Below are 20,202 nucleotides of genomic sequence, written 5' to 3' on the forward strand. Positions count from 1 at the left end.
AACATGGATGGGGACATAACTACAACATGGGGACCTAACTACAATATGAGTGCATATTTGTTATCACCACATCCATAATGACCCTAGCTCGAAAAAACTATAAAAAAAAAAAATCGCAAAAATGTTCGAAAGGTATATTGAAAAAAAAAATGGTACCACTAAAAATGTCACTTTGTTCTTTAAAGAATGCGGCTTCCCAAATTCAAATTTTTTTCTATATGTGGCCCATATACCCGGCTGAGTTTGAGGCCCCTGTTCTATATAGTGGGGTGTAAGAGGTCATTTAGGGACCACGTTAGCAGTGAGTAGCCAATTTTCGCTGTGTTATAGTCCTCGCTATGTTCTGTACATGTGGTTACATCATCTCTGCCCGCACCCACATTTATGGCACATCACATTCCACATTATTCATTTTCCTCTACTTTATGCCAGATGTAAGATGGCACGTTGCTGGAGCGACCTGCGTCATGTGCAGGCCTGCCCTAATGACTTACATGTGACAGGAGGAAGGATGAGAGGGACATGAGCCAAAGCACAGCCCGTACATGTAAGCAGCTCGTACCGTCAATGCCAATATTTCTGGGTAACGCCATGTGTCTGCCCGCCATAGACGACCCGATGCAGGGTCCTGAGAGAACCATCAGCCAGTCTCTATTAGAAGAAACCACTTTCATAGGAAGTTATGAATGTGATGTTTTGTGGGTGTTGTCTGGCAACATTTGGACACTGTGCGGCGGTATATATTGGGACGTTTAGAAAATTTGTAGCTATTTATGATGGTTTTATTTAGGCAGTCTTTGGTGGTCTTAGCTGAACTCTGTATGATAATAGCATGTGGGCATTGTATGATAGATGAGCTTATGTAAAAATATGTTTTCTGGTGATGTTTAGCATAGTATGGTGGTTTTAGTTAGGTTATGGGTGGTTGTTTTATTTACGCACAGTATGGAGGCTTTATTTTGGCATGTACAGTAGTGTTAGTTGAACACTGTATGATTGCAGTAGTTGGGCACTGTTTGGTGGTGTTATTTAAACTTAAAGGATACTTCCCGGTGATATTATTTATCAGTGTGATTGTTTTATTTAAGCACTATAATAATAATATAAATAATAGTAATAATTTTATTTCTATAGCGCCAACATATTCCGCAGCAATTTACATTTTTTAGGGGACTTGTACATAAAATAGACATTACAGCATAACAGTAAGCATGTAGATCAAAACAGATACCAAGAGGAGTGAGGGCCCTGCTCGCAAGCTTACAATCTATGAGGAAAAGAGGAGACACGAAAGGTGGATGGTAACAATTGCTTTCGTTGTTCGGACCAGCCATAGTGTAAGGATCGGGTGTTCATGTAAAGCTGCATGAACCGGTTATCAGCCTAAGTATGTAACAGTACAGACACAGAGGGCTATTAGATGCATGAAGCATGTGAGAACATGATGCGAGGAACCTGGTTTGGTAAAAATGTTGAATGGGCCACACAGGGATAGTTAGGGAAATGCGTTGAGGCGGTAGGCCAGTCTGAAGAAATGCGTTTTTAGGCCACGCTTAAAACTGTGTGGATTAGGGATTAATCGTATTAACCTGGGTAGTGCATTCCAAAGAATTGGCGCAGCATGTGAGAAGTCTTGGAGATGAGTGTGGGAGGTTCTGATTATTGAGTATGCTAACCTCAGGTCATTAGCAGAACGGAGGGCACGGGTATGGTGGTAGGCTGACACCAGAGAGGAGATGTAGGGTGGTGCTGAGCCCCGGAGTGCTTTGTTGGTGAGGGTGATAAATACGTACAGTACTGTGTAATGGTCTTAGTTGAGCACTGTATGATTGCAGTATTTGGGCACTATTAGTCTGAAAGTACATGACTTTGGGGGTTCTTTTTGGTGGCATTATTTGGAGACTATATGATGATGTTATTTAAGTGCTATTTAGTGGTTGTGATGACTTGTACACACTGATGTCATCTCTGAAATGTACACAAACGTTGTTCAGCAGCTTTAGCACTATATGGCAGCATATTTGAGACACATAGCATGCAGCATGTTCGGTGTCCATGTGTACATAAACATATATGGGCCACTAATATGTGTCAGATATCTGATACTTAGAATTAGTTGACAACCATAGAAAGTATATTGTAAGGGTATGTTCTCGGGGTATGTTTTCAGTTTTGAAAACTCCATGAAAAATCTCTATGCGAACATACCCTAAGGGTGGAGAAAGTCTTTTGAAATCCCACATTATTTTTCAGATTATCAACTTTTCTGGATTATTAGTTGACAGTAAAATAATTGCACTTTCATCCGGTGACAATAAGACGGATACAGAAGTCCGAGCTGCTATGTCAGGGTAATCGTACAACACATTCCTCTGTCCTCATGGGAGGACCTTCCTGTGCCGATCCCTCCTCTCTTGTAAATAACTGGCCTAATGTCATCTCCAGGGAAAGGGCCTTGTCATAGCATCTGCACTTGATCTACCGGACCATCTGTATATTCCCCCCAACTGGTATTTTTATTGACTGTATAGAAAACAGCTTTACATAAAGGGTGTAAATACAAAATATGAGGATTTAGCAGAGCTGAAGTTGCCATTTCATCACACTGAACGAGCACTGTGGTGCTCCTTAGCACTGTATGTGCACACATGAGACAGTTCATGTAGCTCTGCTATATAGTTTGTAGTTTACAGGCTTTGGGTGCGAGCATACAGAAAGTAGCAGAACTGACTTGGTCAATATTCTTTATTTTGGCAGCACATTAGTTCTCTAGATAACGCAATAGAATCGCTATGGATAGTAACACATTGTATCACAGCCCATGTATGGACATTGGAGCGTGAAGCACGGACGGACCGCACGTCTCCTGACCCATATATGAAGCTGACACATTCAGGGCAGGACACCTGCAGTCAGGCCATGAACATCTGATTTCGGACTAAAGCAATATTTTATTGCACTGCACTGATATTAAATTGCTTTATGTATGTTGTTGTTATTCGGTCACTATATGGCGGTATTATGTGAGCACTGTTTTGTGGCATGAAGTGAGCAGTGTATGGTGATATTATGTGAATACTGCTGGTATTATATGTGTACTGTGTGGAGGTATTATTGTATGTGGCTATATGTGTTACTGTACGGTGATATTTTGTAAGCACTGTATAGCAGCAAAATGTTAGCACTGTATGGTGGTGGTATATGTTCACAGAAGTGTAGTATTATTTGAGCATAGCAGTGTTATATGTGCACTGTATGCAGGAAGTATGTGTGCACTGTATGGGAATATTATATGTAAAGTGTATGGTAATATATATGTGTATCATATGGCAGTAATATGTGAGAACTGCATGGCCGTGTTATGTGAGCAATGTTTGGTTGTATTATATGAGCACTGTATGGAGGTGTTATGTGAGCATCATATGTCGGTATATTTCTCACTGTGTAGTGGTATTTTGTAAGCACCATATAGCAGAAAAATGTTAGCATAGTATTGTTGTAGCATACAACAAGGAAGCTTTTGGGTGATGGGAAGCAGAGTAGGGAGCACATGGCATGAAGAGAGGAGCCAGGCCGCCTGTGTACAGATGATTACATGTGTTTTCCATTACGGCCACTCACGAGACGATTCCAGGAATTTTAACCCCCCAAAACATCCAGAACAGGAGAAAAACAAGGAGACTGAGAGGGCGCAGATTCCTAGATGACAGGGACCGCAAGATCATTGTCCTGCGGCGGAGGCACCGGGGTCTTATCCAGATATCTTGGTAGGATGACTTATTACGAATCAAGGGGAACGTAAAAGGGGTCTCTGGTCTGAGGTAGTTTGTAATAGATTTTATATTACCTTTACAAGATCTCTGATTGCTGTCAGTGAATGTTAATCTACTTAAGAGGCTGAAATGCATCAGCTACGGGTCTGTGACTATCCTATATAAGGTGATAAGCCTGGGCTCCAGACTGACACACTGTAACAAACACAGGGGAGAGCCCTGGGAAGCTGATGTAATAGCTCACGGGACATAACAGACTGGTTACAACTGTAATAAACACTCAGCTGTGGGATGTATCAGACCAGCTAGCGATTTTCAGATTGCAATTCACTGACAGAAAGCAGAGATCTTTGGAAAGTTGCCGAACTTCTCATTACACTTGGATTAGGCATTTTTCATGTATCTTCCTATAGATGAGAGGTCTGCACAATGGGACCTTCTAGTCCTTGGGTCTCTACAACTCTCAGCATGTGAACCTGTCAACTGAGATTTGCAGTTTCAGGAGAGTCACAGGTTATATGGGCATTCATCTTTCAGGTCTATATGTTGTATTATTGACATTACCAGATGGGACCACAAGGTGGGTCACGAAAACCACACCACGCTTTAGTGGTTTGTACAGGATAATGGAAGGATGTACTAACCCGATACAGGAAACGCAGGAAGTCCAATAGCATCTACCGTCATATCCAGCGTCACAATACAAGCGTTCCTGCTTCTTTAAGGCCGGTGTCACACTAGCGAGTTTTACGGACGTATGAGAGGTGCAGAAAATACGGATTGCATACGGTACAATGATTCTCTATGGGGCAGCTCCTATCTGCCGTATTTTACTGATCTGTATTATACGGTCTTGTACGGCCGTAGAAAATCGCAGCATGCTGCGTTTGTCACCGTATTGCGCAAAAAAAATCGCCAATGAAAATCTATGGGGGCGAGAAAAATACGGATTACACACGGACCATGCGTGTGACTTGCGAGAAATACGCACCGGCGTTATAGAGAAAAGCCCAAATTTTGCACATACACATTACTAACATTAGTTGTGTGGAATATGCAAAAAAAAAGGGATATGAGATGGTTTACTGTATGTAAACCATGTCTCATATCATGTCGGGTTTGGGAAGGAGATAGCAAAAGCCGGCAATTGATTTACCGGCTTTTATGATACCTAGCGCTGAATTAAATATTAATATTAATATATATATATATATATATATATATATATATATATATATATATATATATATATATATATATATATATAATGTCTCAATGAAATATATATATACACTCACTGGCCACTTTATTAGGTACACCTGTCCAACTTCTTGTTAACACTTAATTTCTAATCAGCCAATCACATGGCGGCAACTCAGTGCATTTAGGCATGTAGACATGGTCAAGACAATCTCCTGCAGTTCAAACCGAGCATCAGTATGGGGAAGAAAGGTGATTTGAGTGCCTTTGAACGTGGCATGGTTGTTGGTGCCAGAAGGGCTGGTCTGAGTATTTCAGAAACTGCTGATCTACTGGGATTTTCACGCACAACCATCTCTAGGGTTTACAGAGAATGGTCCGAAAAAGAAAAAAAATCCAGTGAGCGGCAGTTCTGTGGGCGGAAATGCCTTGTTGATGCCAGAGGTCAGAGGAGAATGGGCAGACTGGTTCGAGCTGATAGAAAGGCAACAGTGACTCAAATCGCCACCCGTTACAACCAAGGTAGGCCTAAGAGCATCTCTGAACGCACAGTGCGTCGAACTTTGAGGCAGATGGGCTACAGCAGCAGAAGACCACACCGGGTACCACTCCATTCAGCTAAGAACAGGAAACTGAGGCTACAATTTGCACAAGCTCATCGAAATTGGACAGTAGAAGATTGGAAAAACGTTGCTTGGTCTGATGAGTCTCGATTTCTGCTGCGACATTCGGATGGTAGGGTCAGAATTTGGCGTAAACAACATGAAAGCATGGATCCATCCTGCCTTGTATGGAGCATCTTTGGGATGTGCAGCCGACAAATCTGCGGCAACTGTGTGATGCCATCATGTCAATATGGACCAAAATCTCTGAGGAATGCTTCCAGCACCTTGTTGAATCTATGCCACGAAGAATTGAGGCAGTTCTGAAGGCAAAAGGGGTCCAACCCGTTACTAGCATGGTGTACCTAATAAAGTGGCCGGTGAGTGTATATATATATATATATATATATATATATATATATATGTATATATATATATATATAGATACTGTATATATGTTTTAATGAACATTTGAGCACATAAATCTATTAGATGTCGGTTTTGCAAGCCTGCGTGAAAATATCGCAGTACGGATGCCATACGGATTACATACGGAGGATGACATGCGCAAAATACACTGCCACACCCTGCCTACAGATGACATATGGATCACTATTTTGGGAACATTTCTGCGTATTGCGGCCGTAAAAAACGGACCGTATTTTCATACACTGAGTGTGACGCCGGCCTAACTCTTGCAATGCTGCTCCACCGTGTTTAAGGCTATCCTTAGTGGTCACCAATTACGGTTGACCACCCTATATAAGGCTAACCATAATGATCACTGATTATCATGGCCCACCCTGTATAAAGCTCCTTGCATCTTCTTGCCCTACTACTTGCACCAGTGACCCTATTCCCTCACATCTCCTCCCTTCTATTTCCCCAGCTGTCACCACTCACCTAACAAAAATATTCAACCTCTCTCTCATATGGTATATCTTTCCCTCCTCATTTAAACACACCAGCATACATCCATTACTTAAAAAACCATCCCTCGGCTAAAACTGTGCTGCTAACTATAGACCGGTCTCTAATCTCCCCTTCATCTCTAAACTCCTGGAACGCTTGGTCCACTTCCGTTTAATCTGCTATCTCTCAGATAACTCTCTTCTTGACACTCTACCATCCGGTTCCTGCACTCTACTGAAACTGCCCTCACTAATATCTTTAATGATCTACTAACAGCTAAATCTAATGGTCACTGCTCCTTGCTGGTTTTCCTGGATCTCTCTGCAGCATTCGACACAGTGGATCTTCAGCTCCTCCTCACTATTCTACACTCCATCAGCCTCAAGGACAAAGTTCTCTCCTAATTCTACCTCTCTGATCGCTCCTTCACTGTATCTTTTGCTGGCTCCTCTTCCTCTCCTTTTCCTCTTACTGTTGGGGTTCCACAAGGATCAGTTCTAGGCCCCCTCCTATTCTCCTTGTATACTGCCCCTATTGGACAAACCATATGTCACGATTCATTTTTGCATTCATGACAGCTCTGGTTCTGCTATCATTTAAACATTGCTTTTTTCCTTTTGGGCCAGCAAAGGTTAATGTCAGTTTCCTTGCTGGCAGCTGCTTTGTTGCTGGTCAGCTGATGTGGGTGGTGACCACTCCCACCATCCTTTAAATCATCACATGATGCATCAGCTGACTGTTGGTAATAGAGTTAATCTATGAAGACCAACCTAGGAGTTTGTTGCTCTCTGGTTCCAGCGGTATATCTGCTGCTTCTGTGGAGTTCGGGTTCCTGGTTCTGTATCCTCTGCTGTGTGGAGCTTGGCAGCAGAGGCTGGAGCTAAAGTATCATTTTCCTCCATTGCCGGGGTCAGCATATAATGCACATCACTCGGATGATATCCAAGTGATGTGCGTTGTCTCACTCGCACCCATAGGCTTATATACAGGTCCTTCTCAAAAAATTAGCATATAGTGTTAAATTTCATTATTTACCATAATGTAATGATTACAATTAAACTTTCATATATTATAGATTCATTATCCACCAACTGAAATTTGTCAGGTCTTTTATTGTTTTAATACTGATGATTTTGGCCTACAACTCCTGATAACCCAAAAAACCTGTCTCAATAAATTAGCATATTTCACCCGTCCAATCAAATAAAAGTGTTTTTTAATAACAAACAAAAAAACCATCAAATAATAATGTTCAGTTATGCACTCAATACTTGGTCGGGAATCCTTTGGCAGAAATGACTGCTTCAATGCGGCGTGGCATGGAGGCAATCAGCCTGTGACACTGCTGAGATGTTATGGAGGCCCAGGATGCTTCAATAGCGGCCTTAAGCTCATCCAGAGTGTTGGGTCTTGCGTCTCTCAACTTTCTCTTCACAATATCCCACAGATTCTCTATGGGGTTCAGGTCAGGAGAGTTGGCAGGCCAATTGAGCACAGTAATACCATGGTCAGTAAACCATTTACCAGTGGTTTTGGCACTGTGAGCAGGTGCCAGGTCGTGCTGAAAAATGAAATCTTCATCTCCATAAAGCATTTCAGCCGATGGAAGCATGAAGTGCTCCAAAATCTCCTGATAGCTAGCTGCATTGACCCTGCCCTTGATGAAACACAGTGGACCAACACCAGCAGCTGACATGGCACCCCACACCATCACTGACTGTGGGTACTTGACACTGGACTTCAGGCATTTTGGCATTTCCTTCTCCCCAGTCTTCCTCCAGACTCTGGCACCTTGATTTCCGAATGACATGCAAAATTTGCTTTCATCAGAAAAAAGTACTTGGGACCACTTAGCAACAGTCCAGTGCTGCTTCTCTGTAGCCCAGGTCAGGCGCTTCTGCCGCTGTTTATGGTTCAAAAGTGGCTTTACCTGGGGAATGCGGCACCTGTAGCCCATATCCTGCACACGCCTGTGCACGGTGGCTCTGGATGTTTCCACACCAGACTCAGTCCACTGCTTCCTCAGGTTCCGGTCACCTCTTCTCGTTGTACAGCGTTTTCTGCCACATTGTTTCCTTCCAACAGACTTACCATTGAGGTGCCTTGATACAGCACTCTGGGAACAGCCTATTTGTTGAGAAATTTCTTTCTGGGTCTTACCCTCTTGCTTGAGGGTGTCAATGATGGCCTTCTTGACATCTGTCAGGTCGCTAGTCTTACCCATGATGGGGGTTTTGAGTAATGAACCAGGCAGGGAGTTTTTAAAAGCCTCAGGTATCTTTTGCATGTGTTTAGACTTAATTAGTTGATTCACAAGATTAGGGTAATAGGTCGTTTAGAGAACCTTTTCTTGATATGCTAATTTATTGAGACAGGTTTTTTGGGTTATCAGGAGTTGTATGCCAAAATCATCAGTATTAAAACAATAAAAGACCTGACAAATTTCAGTTGGTGGATAATGAATCTATAATATATGAAAGTTTAATTGTAATCATTACATTATGGTAAATAATGAAATTTAACACTATATGCTAATTTTTTGAGAAGGACCTGTAGGTGCGAGTGAGCTGAGACTCGGCCGAGTGTCGGTGACAATCGCAGCATACTGCTATTTCACTCGCACGTTGAAAACGGCTGAGGGAAAAAACGATGATGGGAGCTGCCCCATAGAGGAATACTGGTCTGAGTGCTATGCGATTTTTTTTTTTTATCGCATAGCACTCGTCCATATTATACGGTAGTATGACTCCGGCCTAATTGTGCCCTCCGTTCTGCTAATGACCTAAGATTAATATCCTCAATAATCCGAACCTCCCACACCCGTCTCCAAGACTTTTTGCGTGCTGTCCCAATTATTTGGAATGTACTACCCAGTACATGTAGATTTATTCCCAATAACCACAGTTTTGAGCGTGCCCTAAAAACGCATTTCTTCAGACTGGTCTATCACCTCAACATACTTATCTAACTATCCCTGTTTTGCTCAAACAAAATTTTCTTAGTATCATCTGTTCTCACACCATTCACACATTTAATAGCCCTCTGTGTCTGTACTTTTACACATACTGGTTGGCTACTGGTTCATTCAGCATTATGTGAACACCCTATTTATTATTACCATTGATGGTTGGACTGTACAATACAAGCAATTGTTACCATCCACCTCTCGTGTCTCCCCTATTTCCTCATAGATTGTAAGCTTGCGAGCAGGGCCCTCATTCCTCTTGGTATCTGTTGATATATGCAATTATTGTTATTCTGTAATGTCTTTTATTGTCTGTACAAGTCCCCCCAAAATGTAAAGTTCTGCGGAAAATGTTGGTGCTATATAAATAAAATTATTATGATGATGATTATTATTGTTATTATTATTAGAAAGCTAACATCAGTGGTTACTGTATGGTTGCCCACCCTGTATAAGGCCAACCTTATCGGTTACTGTATCTTGGCCCACCCTGTATAAGGCTAACCTTAATGGTCACCGCATTGTGGCCCACTATGTATAAAGCTAACTATAGTTGTCACAGGTTATCGTGGCCCACCCTGTATAAGACTAACTTTAATGGTCACCAGCTATAGTGGCCCACCCTGTATAAAGCTAACCTTAGTAGTCACCATATCATTGTCAATCTTGTATAAGTCTAACTTTAATGGTCACCATATCAGGGCCCCACCCTGTATAAAGCTAAACAGTGGTCACCGGTTATTGTGACCCACCCTGTATAAGGCTAACTTTAGTAGTCACCAATTGTCATGGCCTACCCTGTATAAGGCTAACCATAGCGTTCACTGGTCATCGTGGCCCACCTTGTATAAGACTAACATTAGTGGTAACCAGGTGTCATGGCCCACCCTGCATAAAGCTAACCTTAGTGGTGACCATTATCATGGCCCACCCTGTAAAAGGTTAACTTTAATGGTTACCATATTTTGGTCCACCCTGTATAAAGATAACCTTAGTGGTCACCGTATCATGGCCCATCGTGTAAGAGGCTATCCTTAACGGTTTCCATATCTTGGCCCTCTCTGTATAAGGCTAATCTGAGTGGTCACCGTATCATGACCCACAATGTATAAAGCTAAGAATAGTGGTAACCGACTATCATTGACCCACCTTGTATAAGGCTAACCTTAGTAGTCAACAATTGTCATGGCCCATCCTATATAAGACTAGCCATAGTGGTCACTTATTATCATGGCCCACCTTGAATAAGGCTAATCATAGGGGTCACCGGTTATCGTGGACCACCCTGCATAAAGCTAATCTTAGTGGTCGCCTGTTATCGTGGCCCACCCTGTATAAGGCTAAAATTAGTGATTATTGTATCATGATCCACTTTGTATAAGGCTAATCATAGTGGTGACCGGTTATCATAGACCACCTTGTATGAGGCTAACCTTAGAGGTCACCATATCGTGGACCACCCTGTATAAGGCTAACCTTAGAGGTGACCATATCGTGGCCCAACCTGTATAAGGCTAACCTTAGTGGTCACCATATCATGGCCCACCCTGTATAAGGCTAACCTTAGTGGTAACCATATCATGGCCCACCCTGTATAAGGCTAACCTTAGAGGTCACCATATCGTGGCCCACCCTGTATAAGGCTAACCTTAGTGGTCACCATATCGTGGCCCAACCTGTATAAGGCTAACCTTAGTGGTCACAATATCATGGCCCAACCTGTATAAGGCTAACCTTTGAGGTCACCATATCATGGCCCAACCTGCATATGGCTAACCTTAGTGGTCACCATATCATGGCCCACCCTGTATAAGGCTAACCTTAGAGGTCACCATATCATGGCCCAACCTCTATAAGGCTAAAGTTAGTGGTCACCAAATCATGGCCCACCCTGTATAAGGCTAACCTTAGTGGTCACCATATCATGGCCCACCCTGTATAAGGCTAACCTTAGAGGTCACCATATCATGGCCCAACCTGTATAAGGCTAAAGTTAGTGGTCACCAAATCATGGCCCACCCTGTATAAGGCTAACCTTAGAGGTCACCATATCATGGCCCACCCTGTATAAGGCTAACATTAGAGGTCACCATATCGTGGCCCAACCTGTATAAGGCTAACCTTAGAGGTCACCATATCATGGCCCACCCTGTATAAGGCTAACATTAGAGGTTACCATATCGTGGCCCAACCTGTATAAGGCTAACCTTAGAGGTCACCATATCGTGGCCCAACCTGTATAAGGCTAACCTTAGTGGTCACCATATCATGGCCCACCCTGTATAAGGCTAACCTTAGAGGTCACCATATCGTGGCCCACCCTGCATAAGGCTAACCTTAGTGGTCACCATATCATGGCCCACCCTGTATAAGGCTAACCTTAGAGGTCACCATATCGTGGCCCACCCTGTATAAGGCTAACCTTAGTGGTCACAATATCTTGGCCCAACCTGTATAAGGCTAACTTTAGTGGTCACAATATCATGGCTCACCCTGTATAAGGCTAACCTAAGAGGCCACAATACCGTGGCCCACCCTGTATAAGGCTAACTCTAGTGGTCACTGTATTATGGCCTACCCTGTAAAAGGTTAACCTTAATGGTTACCATATTTTGGCCCACCTTGTATAAAGATAACCTTAGTGGTCACCATATCATGGCCCACCCTGTAAGAGGCTAACCTTAATACCTTGCCATATCTTGGCCCTCTCTGCCAAGGCTAACCTTAGAGGTCACCGTATTGTGGCCCTCCCTGAATAAGGCTAGCCATAGTGGTCACTCAACTTAACCCAGAAATAAATTACTGAATAATATATCTAAGAAATTAAACAAAGTGGGTGAGATTTACTGGGGATCTTTACATGTTGACGTGTGTTTCCTTTTGCTGCGATTTTCATACAATCATGGGAAGAAATGCATCAGGAACATGTCATGTGAATGCGGTCTTACACTGTGTTAACTTCTAAGGCTGATAACAGAAAACAATAGTTTGCCATTTATTACCTACAGTCATGGCCAAAAGTATTGACACCCCTGCAATTCTGTCAGATAATACTCATTTTCTTCCTGAAAATGATTGCAAACACAAATTATTTGGTATTATTATCTTCATTTAATTTGTCTTAAATGAAAAAACACAAAAATAATTGTCCTAAAGCCAAATTGGATATAATTCCACACCAAACATAAAAAGGGGGTGGACAAAAGTATTGGCACTGTTCGAAAAATCATGTGATGCTTCTCTAATTTGTGTAATTAACAGCACCTGTAACTTACCTGTGGCACCTAACAGGTGTTGGCAATAACTAAATCACACTTGCAGCCAGTTGACATGGATTAAAGTTGACTCAACCTCTGTCCTGTGTCCTTGTGTGTACCACATTGAGCATGGAGAAAAGAAAGAAGACCAAAGAACTGTCTGAGGACTTGAGAAACCAAATTGTGAGGAAGCATGAGCAATCTCAAGGCTACAAGTCCATCTCCAAAGACCTGAATGTTCCTGTGTCTACCGTGCGCAGTGTCATCAAGAAGTTTAAAGCCCATGGAACTGTGGCTAACCTCCCTAGATGCGGACGGAAAAGAAAAATTGACAAGAGATTTCAACGCAAGATTGTGCGGATGTTGGATAAAGAACCTCGACTAACATCCAAACAAGTTCAAGCTGCCCTGCAGTCCGAGGGTACAACAGTGTCAACCCGTACTATCCATCGGCATCTGAATGAAAAGGGACTGTATGGTAGGAGACCCAGGAAGACCCCACTTCTTACCCCGAGACATAAAAAAAGCCAGGCTGGAGTTTGCCAAAACTTACCTAAAAAAGCCTAAAACGTTTTGGAAGAATGTTCTTTAGTCAGATGAGACAAAAGTAGAGCTTTTTGGGCAAAGGCATCAACATAGAGTTTACAGGAGAAAAAAAGAGGCATTCAAAGAAAAGAACACGGTCCCCATAGTCAAACATGGCAGAGGTTCCCTGATGTTTTGGGGTTGCTTTGCTGCCTCTGGCACTGGACTGCTTGACCGTGTGCATGGCATTATGAAGTCTGAAGACTACCAACAAATTTTGCAGCATAATATAGGGCCCAGTGTGAGAAAGCTGGGTCTCTCTCAGAGGTCATGGGTCTTCCAGCAGGACAATGACCCAAAACACACTTCAAAAAACACTAGAAAATGGTTTGAAAGAAAGCACTGGAGACTTCTAAGGTGGCAAGCAATGAGTCCAGACCTGAATCTCATAGAACACCTGTGGAGAGATCTAAAAATGGCAGTTTGGAGAAGGCACCCTTCAAATATCAGGGACCTGGAGCAGTTTGCCAAAGAAGAATGGTCTAAAATTCCAGCAGAGCATTGTAAGAAACTCATTGATGGTTACCGGAAGCGGTTGGTCGCAGTTATTTTGGCTAAAGGTTGTGCAACCAAGTATTAGGCTGAGGGTGCCAATACTTTTGTCTGGCCCATTTTTGGAGTTTTGTGTGAAATGATCAATGTTTTGCTTTTTGCTTCATTCTCTTTTGTGTTTTTTCATTTAAGACAAATTAAATGAAGAATTTGTGATTGCAATCATTTTCAGGAAGAAACTGAGTATTATCTGACAGAATTGCAGGGGTGTCAATACTTTTGACCATGACTGTAAGTAGAGGGTGTTGTCATCTACTGTCTGCCCGGGGATGTGGTTGTTTAAGAAACAGCCTATTCTACTTGAAGGATTTTATGTTACTTTACCTGGCCTCATAACATCTCCACACTCCTCTCCTAAAACACTCTGCACTGCTGAGGACACTGCTCCTTCCGCTCTCTGTTTCTGACCCTCCCATCTGTCTCCTTTTTCCTCCTCACACCTTGACACTTCCCCATCACCTGCAGTCCTGTCCTCATTGAAATCATCATATCTCTGGTCACTGCCTCCGGTAAAAACAACACACTTCTCTGCTGAAATACTCTGTGCTTCAATATTGTATTCTTGTTTTTATCCCCACCATTGTGTAATTCCCATTCTTTCCAGCTTTAGCTGTAGAGCTGCAGTTTACAGAACATTGACCTACAATGGGAGGATTATCTAGACATGAACAATAAATTTGTGTCTTCTGCCATCTACTGGTCAGAGTTAGAACTACATCATATAGTCAACTGGGCAAAACTTTATAGTCTGTGGGCCTAATGGGCGGAGGATCCATCAGGGTGGATTGATTTAAATCACGCCGATTTAAATCATGATTTAAATCACGATTTAAATCACGATTTAAATCAAAAGATTTTTTTCTATTTAAATTGGATCGATTTAAATCATGATTTTAATCATGATTTAAATCACTGATTTAAATCAAAAGGTTTTTTTTAATATAAATCACGATTAAAATGAGAAGTGAGAGCAGTGCGCATGTGCGCCCATAGTTACACGGACGAAACTAGGGGCAACGATCTAACACCAGGGTGAGGGGGGGACCCCAAAGTAAGTAAAAATCTTTTTTGTTTTACTATATGGCAATAGGTAGGTGTTTAAAAGCAGCATGTCTTAATTGTATAAACTATTAATAGCCTCCACATTTTGTTCATACTGCCCCTTTAATTCCACACTTCTAGCTTGGTTTCACTTTTGGTTTAGTTTCTTTTTCCATTCAGTTGACATGCCCAAACTTGTTGGATAGTCAGCAGTACTTGGCTGTAGTAACAATCAAACTTCATAAGTGATCTGTGTGAGCCATGGCAGGTCGTAAGAGAGACCCCATTTGGGTTCATTTTGTTGAGATGCCAGCAGCAGATCTTGGAAAGAAAGGTGCAAGAGCAAAGTGCAAATACTGTCAAAAGGATATCCAAGGACTTGTTTGCCGTTTGAAATCACATTATGAAAACTGCAACCAGAAGGGAAATGAAGATGTTGATAGTGAAGTGTTTCTTTGGTCATCTTCATCACCGCACTTCTCATGATGTTGCCTCATTCACGCCACCAGGCCTTGCATCTCTTTGTTGCATCGTTTGCATTTTGCACGCATGCCTGCCTTACCGATAGGCGAAGGAGCTTCATTAAAATATTCCCAAACTGGGTCTCTTTTACGGCCTGCTGCCATTATAAGGAAAGAATGTAATAAACCTCAGATCGTACACACAAACAGATCCAGACTTGTCTGTCTGTGGCTATGCTGCAGTATTGTGCTCAAAGTTTCACTTTCATTTTTTTGTCTGCTTGCCCTTCCTCCTCAAAACACTTAGATTCACATTCTTCTTGTGTTGTGCAGATCTATTCCACTCCAAACAATCAGAAACATATTGTCTAACTTCTTGGACTTGGCACTGAAGGGGTTGATTCTGTATTCATAGGTTTGTAGAACAATAGGATTAAGGTCTTTTTCTCAACTCTGTTCATGTTGTAACATTTTTGCCATGAAGAAGAGGCTGGGACCTCTGCGGAGTCAAATTCAGTTTTGAGAACTGCGTAAGTAAAGCGAGCGTCTGTGATAATATAGGAGAGAAACTGCCCACTAATCCTACAGAAACCTCTGGAAGAGCATGGCATTGTGAATGTTACACATATACAGCCTTTATTATACTGAGTTAAACAACTCAGCTTTATCTCATGATGGAAGAACCTTTGGATGGTAAAATATTTTCCTCAAAAAGCAGTTTATTGAAAAAAATCCGATTTAAATCAAAAAAATCCGATTTAAATCAAAAAAATCCGATTTTTTTGATTTTTTTTAAAAAACATTGATTTTTATCCACCCTGGGATCCATACATTCGCTGGACTAGGCTAGGCATGACACAGTGTATCAGTTTTGCCCCTTGTTTTGTGACTTATATACTTTGTGTTTCAGTGGCTCATTATTTTTAAGATCTGTTTGCTGTCACTGAAAACCTGTCCCAAAATATTTGGAATGTCCACGTAACATTATATATAAGCCATAATTCCACTATCTCGTTATATTCCTTTCTTTTACAGAAATGTAGCTGAGTGAAGCCGTCAGAAGAACTGTAAAGCCAGCGGGGGTCAGTACACGTCTAGGCTCCGCAGAATGTATCTCTGCATTTTTCTTCTGGCTTTTCTGACTGGACGATCAACCTCAGAAGTTATACCTGGTGAGGACAGTTTGTGGACCTTTCTTATATATTTTGTCTATAAATTTCTTACAAGCTTGCGGTCACTGAATAGAAACATTCTTAGGTAAGATCCAGAGCGACAAAGCCTAGATTGGATACTTCTCACCATGGAAGGTTTGCTCCAATTATATCCAGTCTAGACAATCCTCTGTGAGCTCCATGGTCTGGACACCAGATTGATACATTGTAGCAAACCATCAGGACAGGAGAGAGTTGTGCTGGTGATGTGTTTACCCAGGATTCCTCCGGTAGCTATATACGTGGCAAGTTATTGTGCGGTTATCGCCCCCATCTATTTCTCTTTTTTTCTCCTGGCAGCCATATGTCGGTATGCCCTTGGGATGCATGACCGAACGATACGTGATGAGGACATCACTGCCTCCAGCCAATGGTATGAGTCAACCGGGCCCCAGTATGCGAGGTATGGCACTATCCGATCTACATAAAGCACTCATAAGGGGATATCCTTGTAGTCTTAGCACATAGAGGCTGACAAATAGCCAGTCGGTGCCAATAGGAGAACTGCGGAGTTGGCCATTGATATCAGATGTTTCTCCTCACCTGGATAGAAATGCCTTCACTGAAGTCTTAGCTTCTGCCGTGTTAGTGTGTACTCCGTTCTCTACATGTAGCACTCCGTTTTCTATATGAAGCACTCCACATTATGCACGCGACACTCTATAATCTGTGTGGCACATTATGAACTTTTTTCTATATGCGACATTGTATTCCATGTTTGGTGCTCTTATGCTCTCTCTGTGGTGCACTCATCTAAATCTATACTGTATGTAGCACTCTATATTCTATATACAGTATTTTGTTTTTATATGTGGCACTCTATGCTCTGTCTGTAGCACTCTATATTACGTATACAGCATTCTGTGTCTATATGTGGCACTCTATGTCCCATCTGGAGCACTCCATATTCTATATGCAGCATTCTGTATTTTATGTGGCACTCTATGCTCTGTCTGTAGCACTCTATATTACGTATACAGCATTCTGTGTCTATATGTGGCACTCTGTGTCCCATCTGGAGCACTCCATATTCTATATGCAGCATTCTGTATTTTATATGGCACTCTATGTTCTGTCTGTAGCACTATATTACGTATACAGCATTCTGTATCTATATGTGGCACTCTATGTCCCATCTGGAGCACTCTATATTCTATATGCAGCATGTTGTATTTTATGTGGCACTCTATGCTCTGTCTGTAGCACTCTATATTACGTATACAGCATTCTGTGTCTATATGTGGCACTCTATGTCCCATCTGGAGCACTCCATATTCTATATGCAGCATTCTGTATTTTATATGGCACTCTATGTTCGGTCTGTAGCACTCTATATTACTTATACAGCATTCTGTATCTATATGTGGCACTCTATGTCCCATCTGGAGCACTCCACATTCTATATGCAGCATTCTGTATTTTATATGGCACTCTATGCTCTGTCTGTAGCACTCTATATTACGTATACAGCATTCTGTGTCTATATGTGGCACTCTATGTCTCATCTGGAGCACTCCATATTCTATATGCAGCATTTTGTATTCTATATGGCACTCTATGCTCTGTCTGTAGCACTCTATATTACGTATACAGCATTCTGTGTCTATATGTGGCACTCTATGTCCCATCTGGAGCACTCCATATTCTATATGCAGCATTTTGTATTTTATATGGCACTCTATGCTCTGTCTGTAGCACTCTATATTACGTATACAGCATTCTGTGTCTATATGTGGCCCTCTATGTCCCATCTGGAGCACTCCATATTCTATATGCAGCATTCTGTATTTTATGTGGCACTCTATGCTCTGTCTGTAGCACTCTATATTACGTATACAGCATTCTGTGTCTATATGTGGCACTCTATGTCCCATCTGGAGCACTCCATATTCTATATGCAGCATTCTGTATTTTATGTGGCACTCTATGCTCTGTCTGTAGCACTCTATATTACGTATACAGCATTCTGTGTCTATATGTGGCACTCTATGTCCCATCTGGAGCACTCCGTATTCTATATGCAGCATTCTGTATTTTATATGGCACTCTATGCTCTGTCAGTAGCACTCTATATTACGTATACAGCATTCTGTGTCTATATGTGGCACTATGTCCCATCTGGAGCACTCCATATTCTGTATGTCCTTTTTGTAGCACTCTATACTCCATATAAAGCATTCTTTTTCTATCTACGGGGATGGATGGTGTAAATGAAATCTTGCTTGTTTGCACTTTTCTTGCACACCCCAGGTTGGTCAGTGCTTGGGTATAGACATAGACAGGCAGAATCTGTGCCTTTCTAAGGGGAGGGAGGTAAGGGACCTTCTGTGCCCTGCACTGTTTACTGCACACTAACTGCTTTACACGATGCCATACTTCCAAATTTTGAAAAATAAGAAAGAGGAACACATACTGTGGCCATACATAGTGTAATGCCCCCACAGTGCAGACCACACACACAATATAATGTCCCCAGAGCCCCCCTCACACACACTATGATGCCCCCCAAATGTCCCCCACAATGTACACAGACAGCAATGCTACATCAACACACATAGCACTGCTGCACCACACACACACACACACACACACACACACACACACACACACACACACACACATTCTGCTACATCAACATACACAATACTTCTACTTCATATATATGCTCAGCACTGCAACTTACACACACTCATCTCAGCTACACACACACTTAGCTCTGCTATACACACATAAAAATCTTACTATATTCGCGCACACCTTACTTGTGTCCTGCTCCTCTTCCCTCTTTTCTCGTGTGACTTGACTCTGATACATGAACTTAAGGTCCTGACAGAACCTTTGGTCTTTGTATAAACCTGATGATTTACCAGGGATCTTAGAGCTCTCTGCTCCACTGTTATATTCAATTGGATCTGCAACATTATGTCACAGAAAAAGCTGAAGTCAGGATATACCCCATACCTTCCAGAATAACAGGATAGCTCAACAAATGTGGGATATCCGGGATGGTTGGGAGGTATACTTAATGCCCACGTGATAAGTCTGGGGCAAATATTCCATCTTCACGCGGCGCCACATGGTTGGGAAATTTTGTAATTGTTCTCTTCTCCCAGACTACAACGAGAAGAAGGTGATGGAGCCTGGTGCCCAGCAGGTCTGCTGCAGCCTGAGGATGTGCAATACTTGCAGATACATCTACACAAACTCTTCTTCATCACCTTGATTGGAACTCAGGGTCGACATGCGCGAGCCACAGGGAAGGAGTTTGCCAGATCTTACCGAGTGGACTACAGTCGCAACGGGGAGCGATGGCTTTCATGGAAGGACCACCAAGGACAGCAGGCAAGAACCCTGTATAAATCACACCATGTATGCTTAAAGGGCATTTATCCAAAAATTAAAAGTATTTTGTTACCGGGCATATTGGATGTCACACAGATTTGCTGTCTAGGAAAGCTGCGTATCAACCATCAGTGGTGGCCATACAATCCTAATCTTGTCTCTGGCATTAATCCTACACCACGCACTTTTCTTAACTTATCTTGTAGAGTTTATTTTATTTTTCCATCATTTTTTTTATACTCCAGTCACCTCTAAAACTGCATTTAGAATTTTGTGAATGGAGAAGAAAGTAATGTATTAG

At 42.1% G+C, this 20,202-nt stretch overlaps 1 protein-coding gene and 1 long non-coding RNA gene across 4 annotated transcripts in view; one reads left to right on the plus strand and one right to left on the minus strand.

The window, feature by feature from the left end:
* LOC143805123 (discoidin domain-containing receptor 2-like) overlaps nucleotides 1-20,202 on the plus strand; it is a 207,907-nt gene that overhangs the window by 140,138 nt on the left and 47,567 nt on the right. For all 3 annotated transcript variants that reach the window (XM_077284012.1, XM_077284011.1, XM_077284013.1), the window contains 3 exons: nucleotides 16,384-16,520; nucleotides 16,860-16,962; nucleotides 19,673-19,901. In XM_077284012.1, coding sequence (XP_077140127.1) covers nucleotides 16,457-16,520; nucleotides 16,860-16,962; nucleotides 19,673-19,901 — 396 coding nt within the window. In that variant the 5' untranslated portion in view covers nucleotides 16,384-16,456. The remainder of the gene's footprint in view (nucleotides 1-16,383; nucleotides 16,521-16,859; nucleotides 16,963-19,672; nucleotides 19,902-20,202) is intronic.
* LOC143805124 (uncharacterized) overlaps nucleotides 1-20,202 on the minus strand; it is a 48,363-nt gene that overhangs the window by 5,146 nt on the left and 23,015 nt on the right. The window lies entirely within an intron of this gene.

Source organism: Ranitomeya variabilis, chromosome 2 (genome assembly GCF_051348905.1).
Source record: "Ranitomeya variabilis isolate aRanVar5 chromosome 2, aRanVar5.hap1, whole genome shotgun sequence".
Classification (NCBI taxonomy): Eukaryota; Metazoa; Chordata; class Amphibia; order Anura; family Dendrobatidae; genus Ranitomeya; species Ranitomeya variabilis.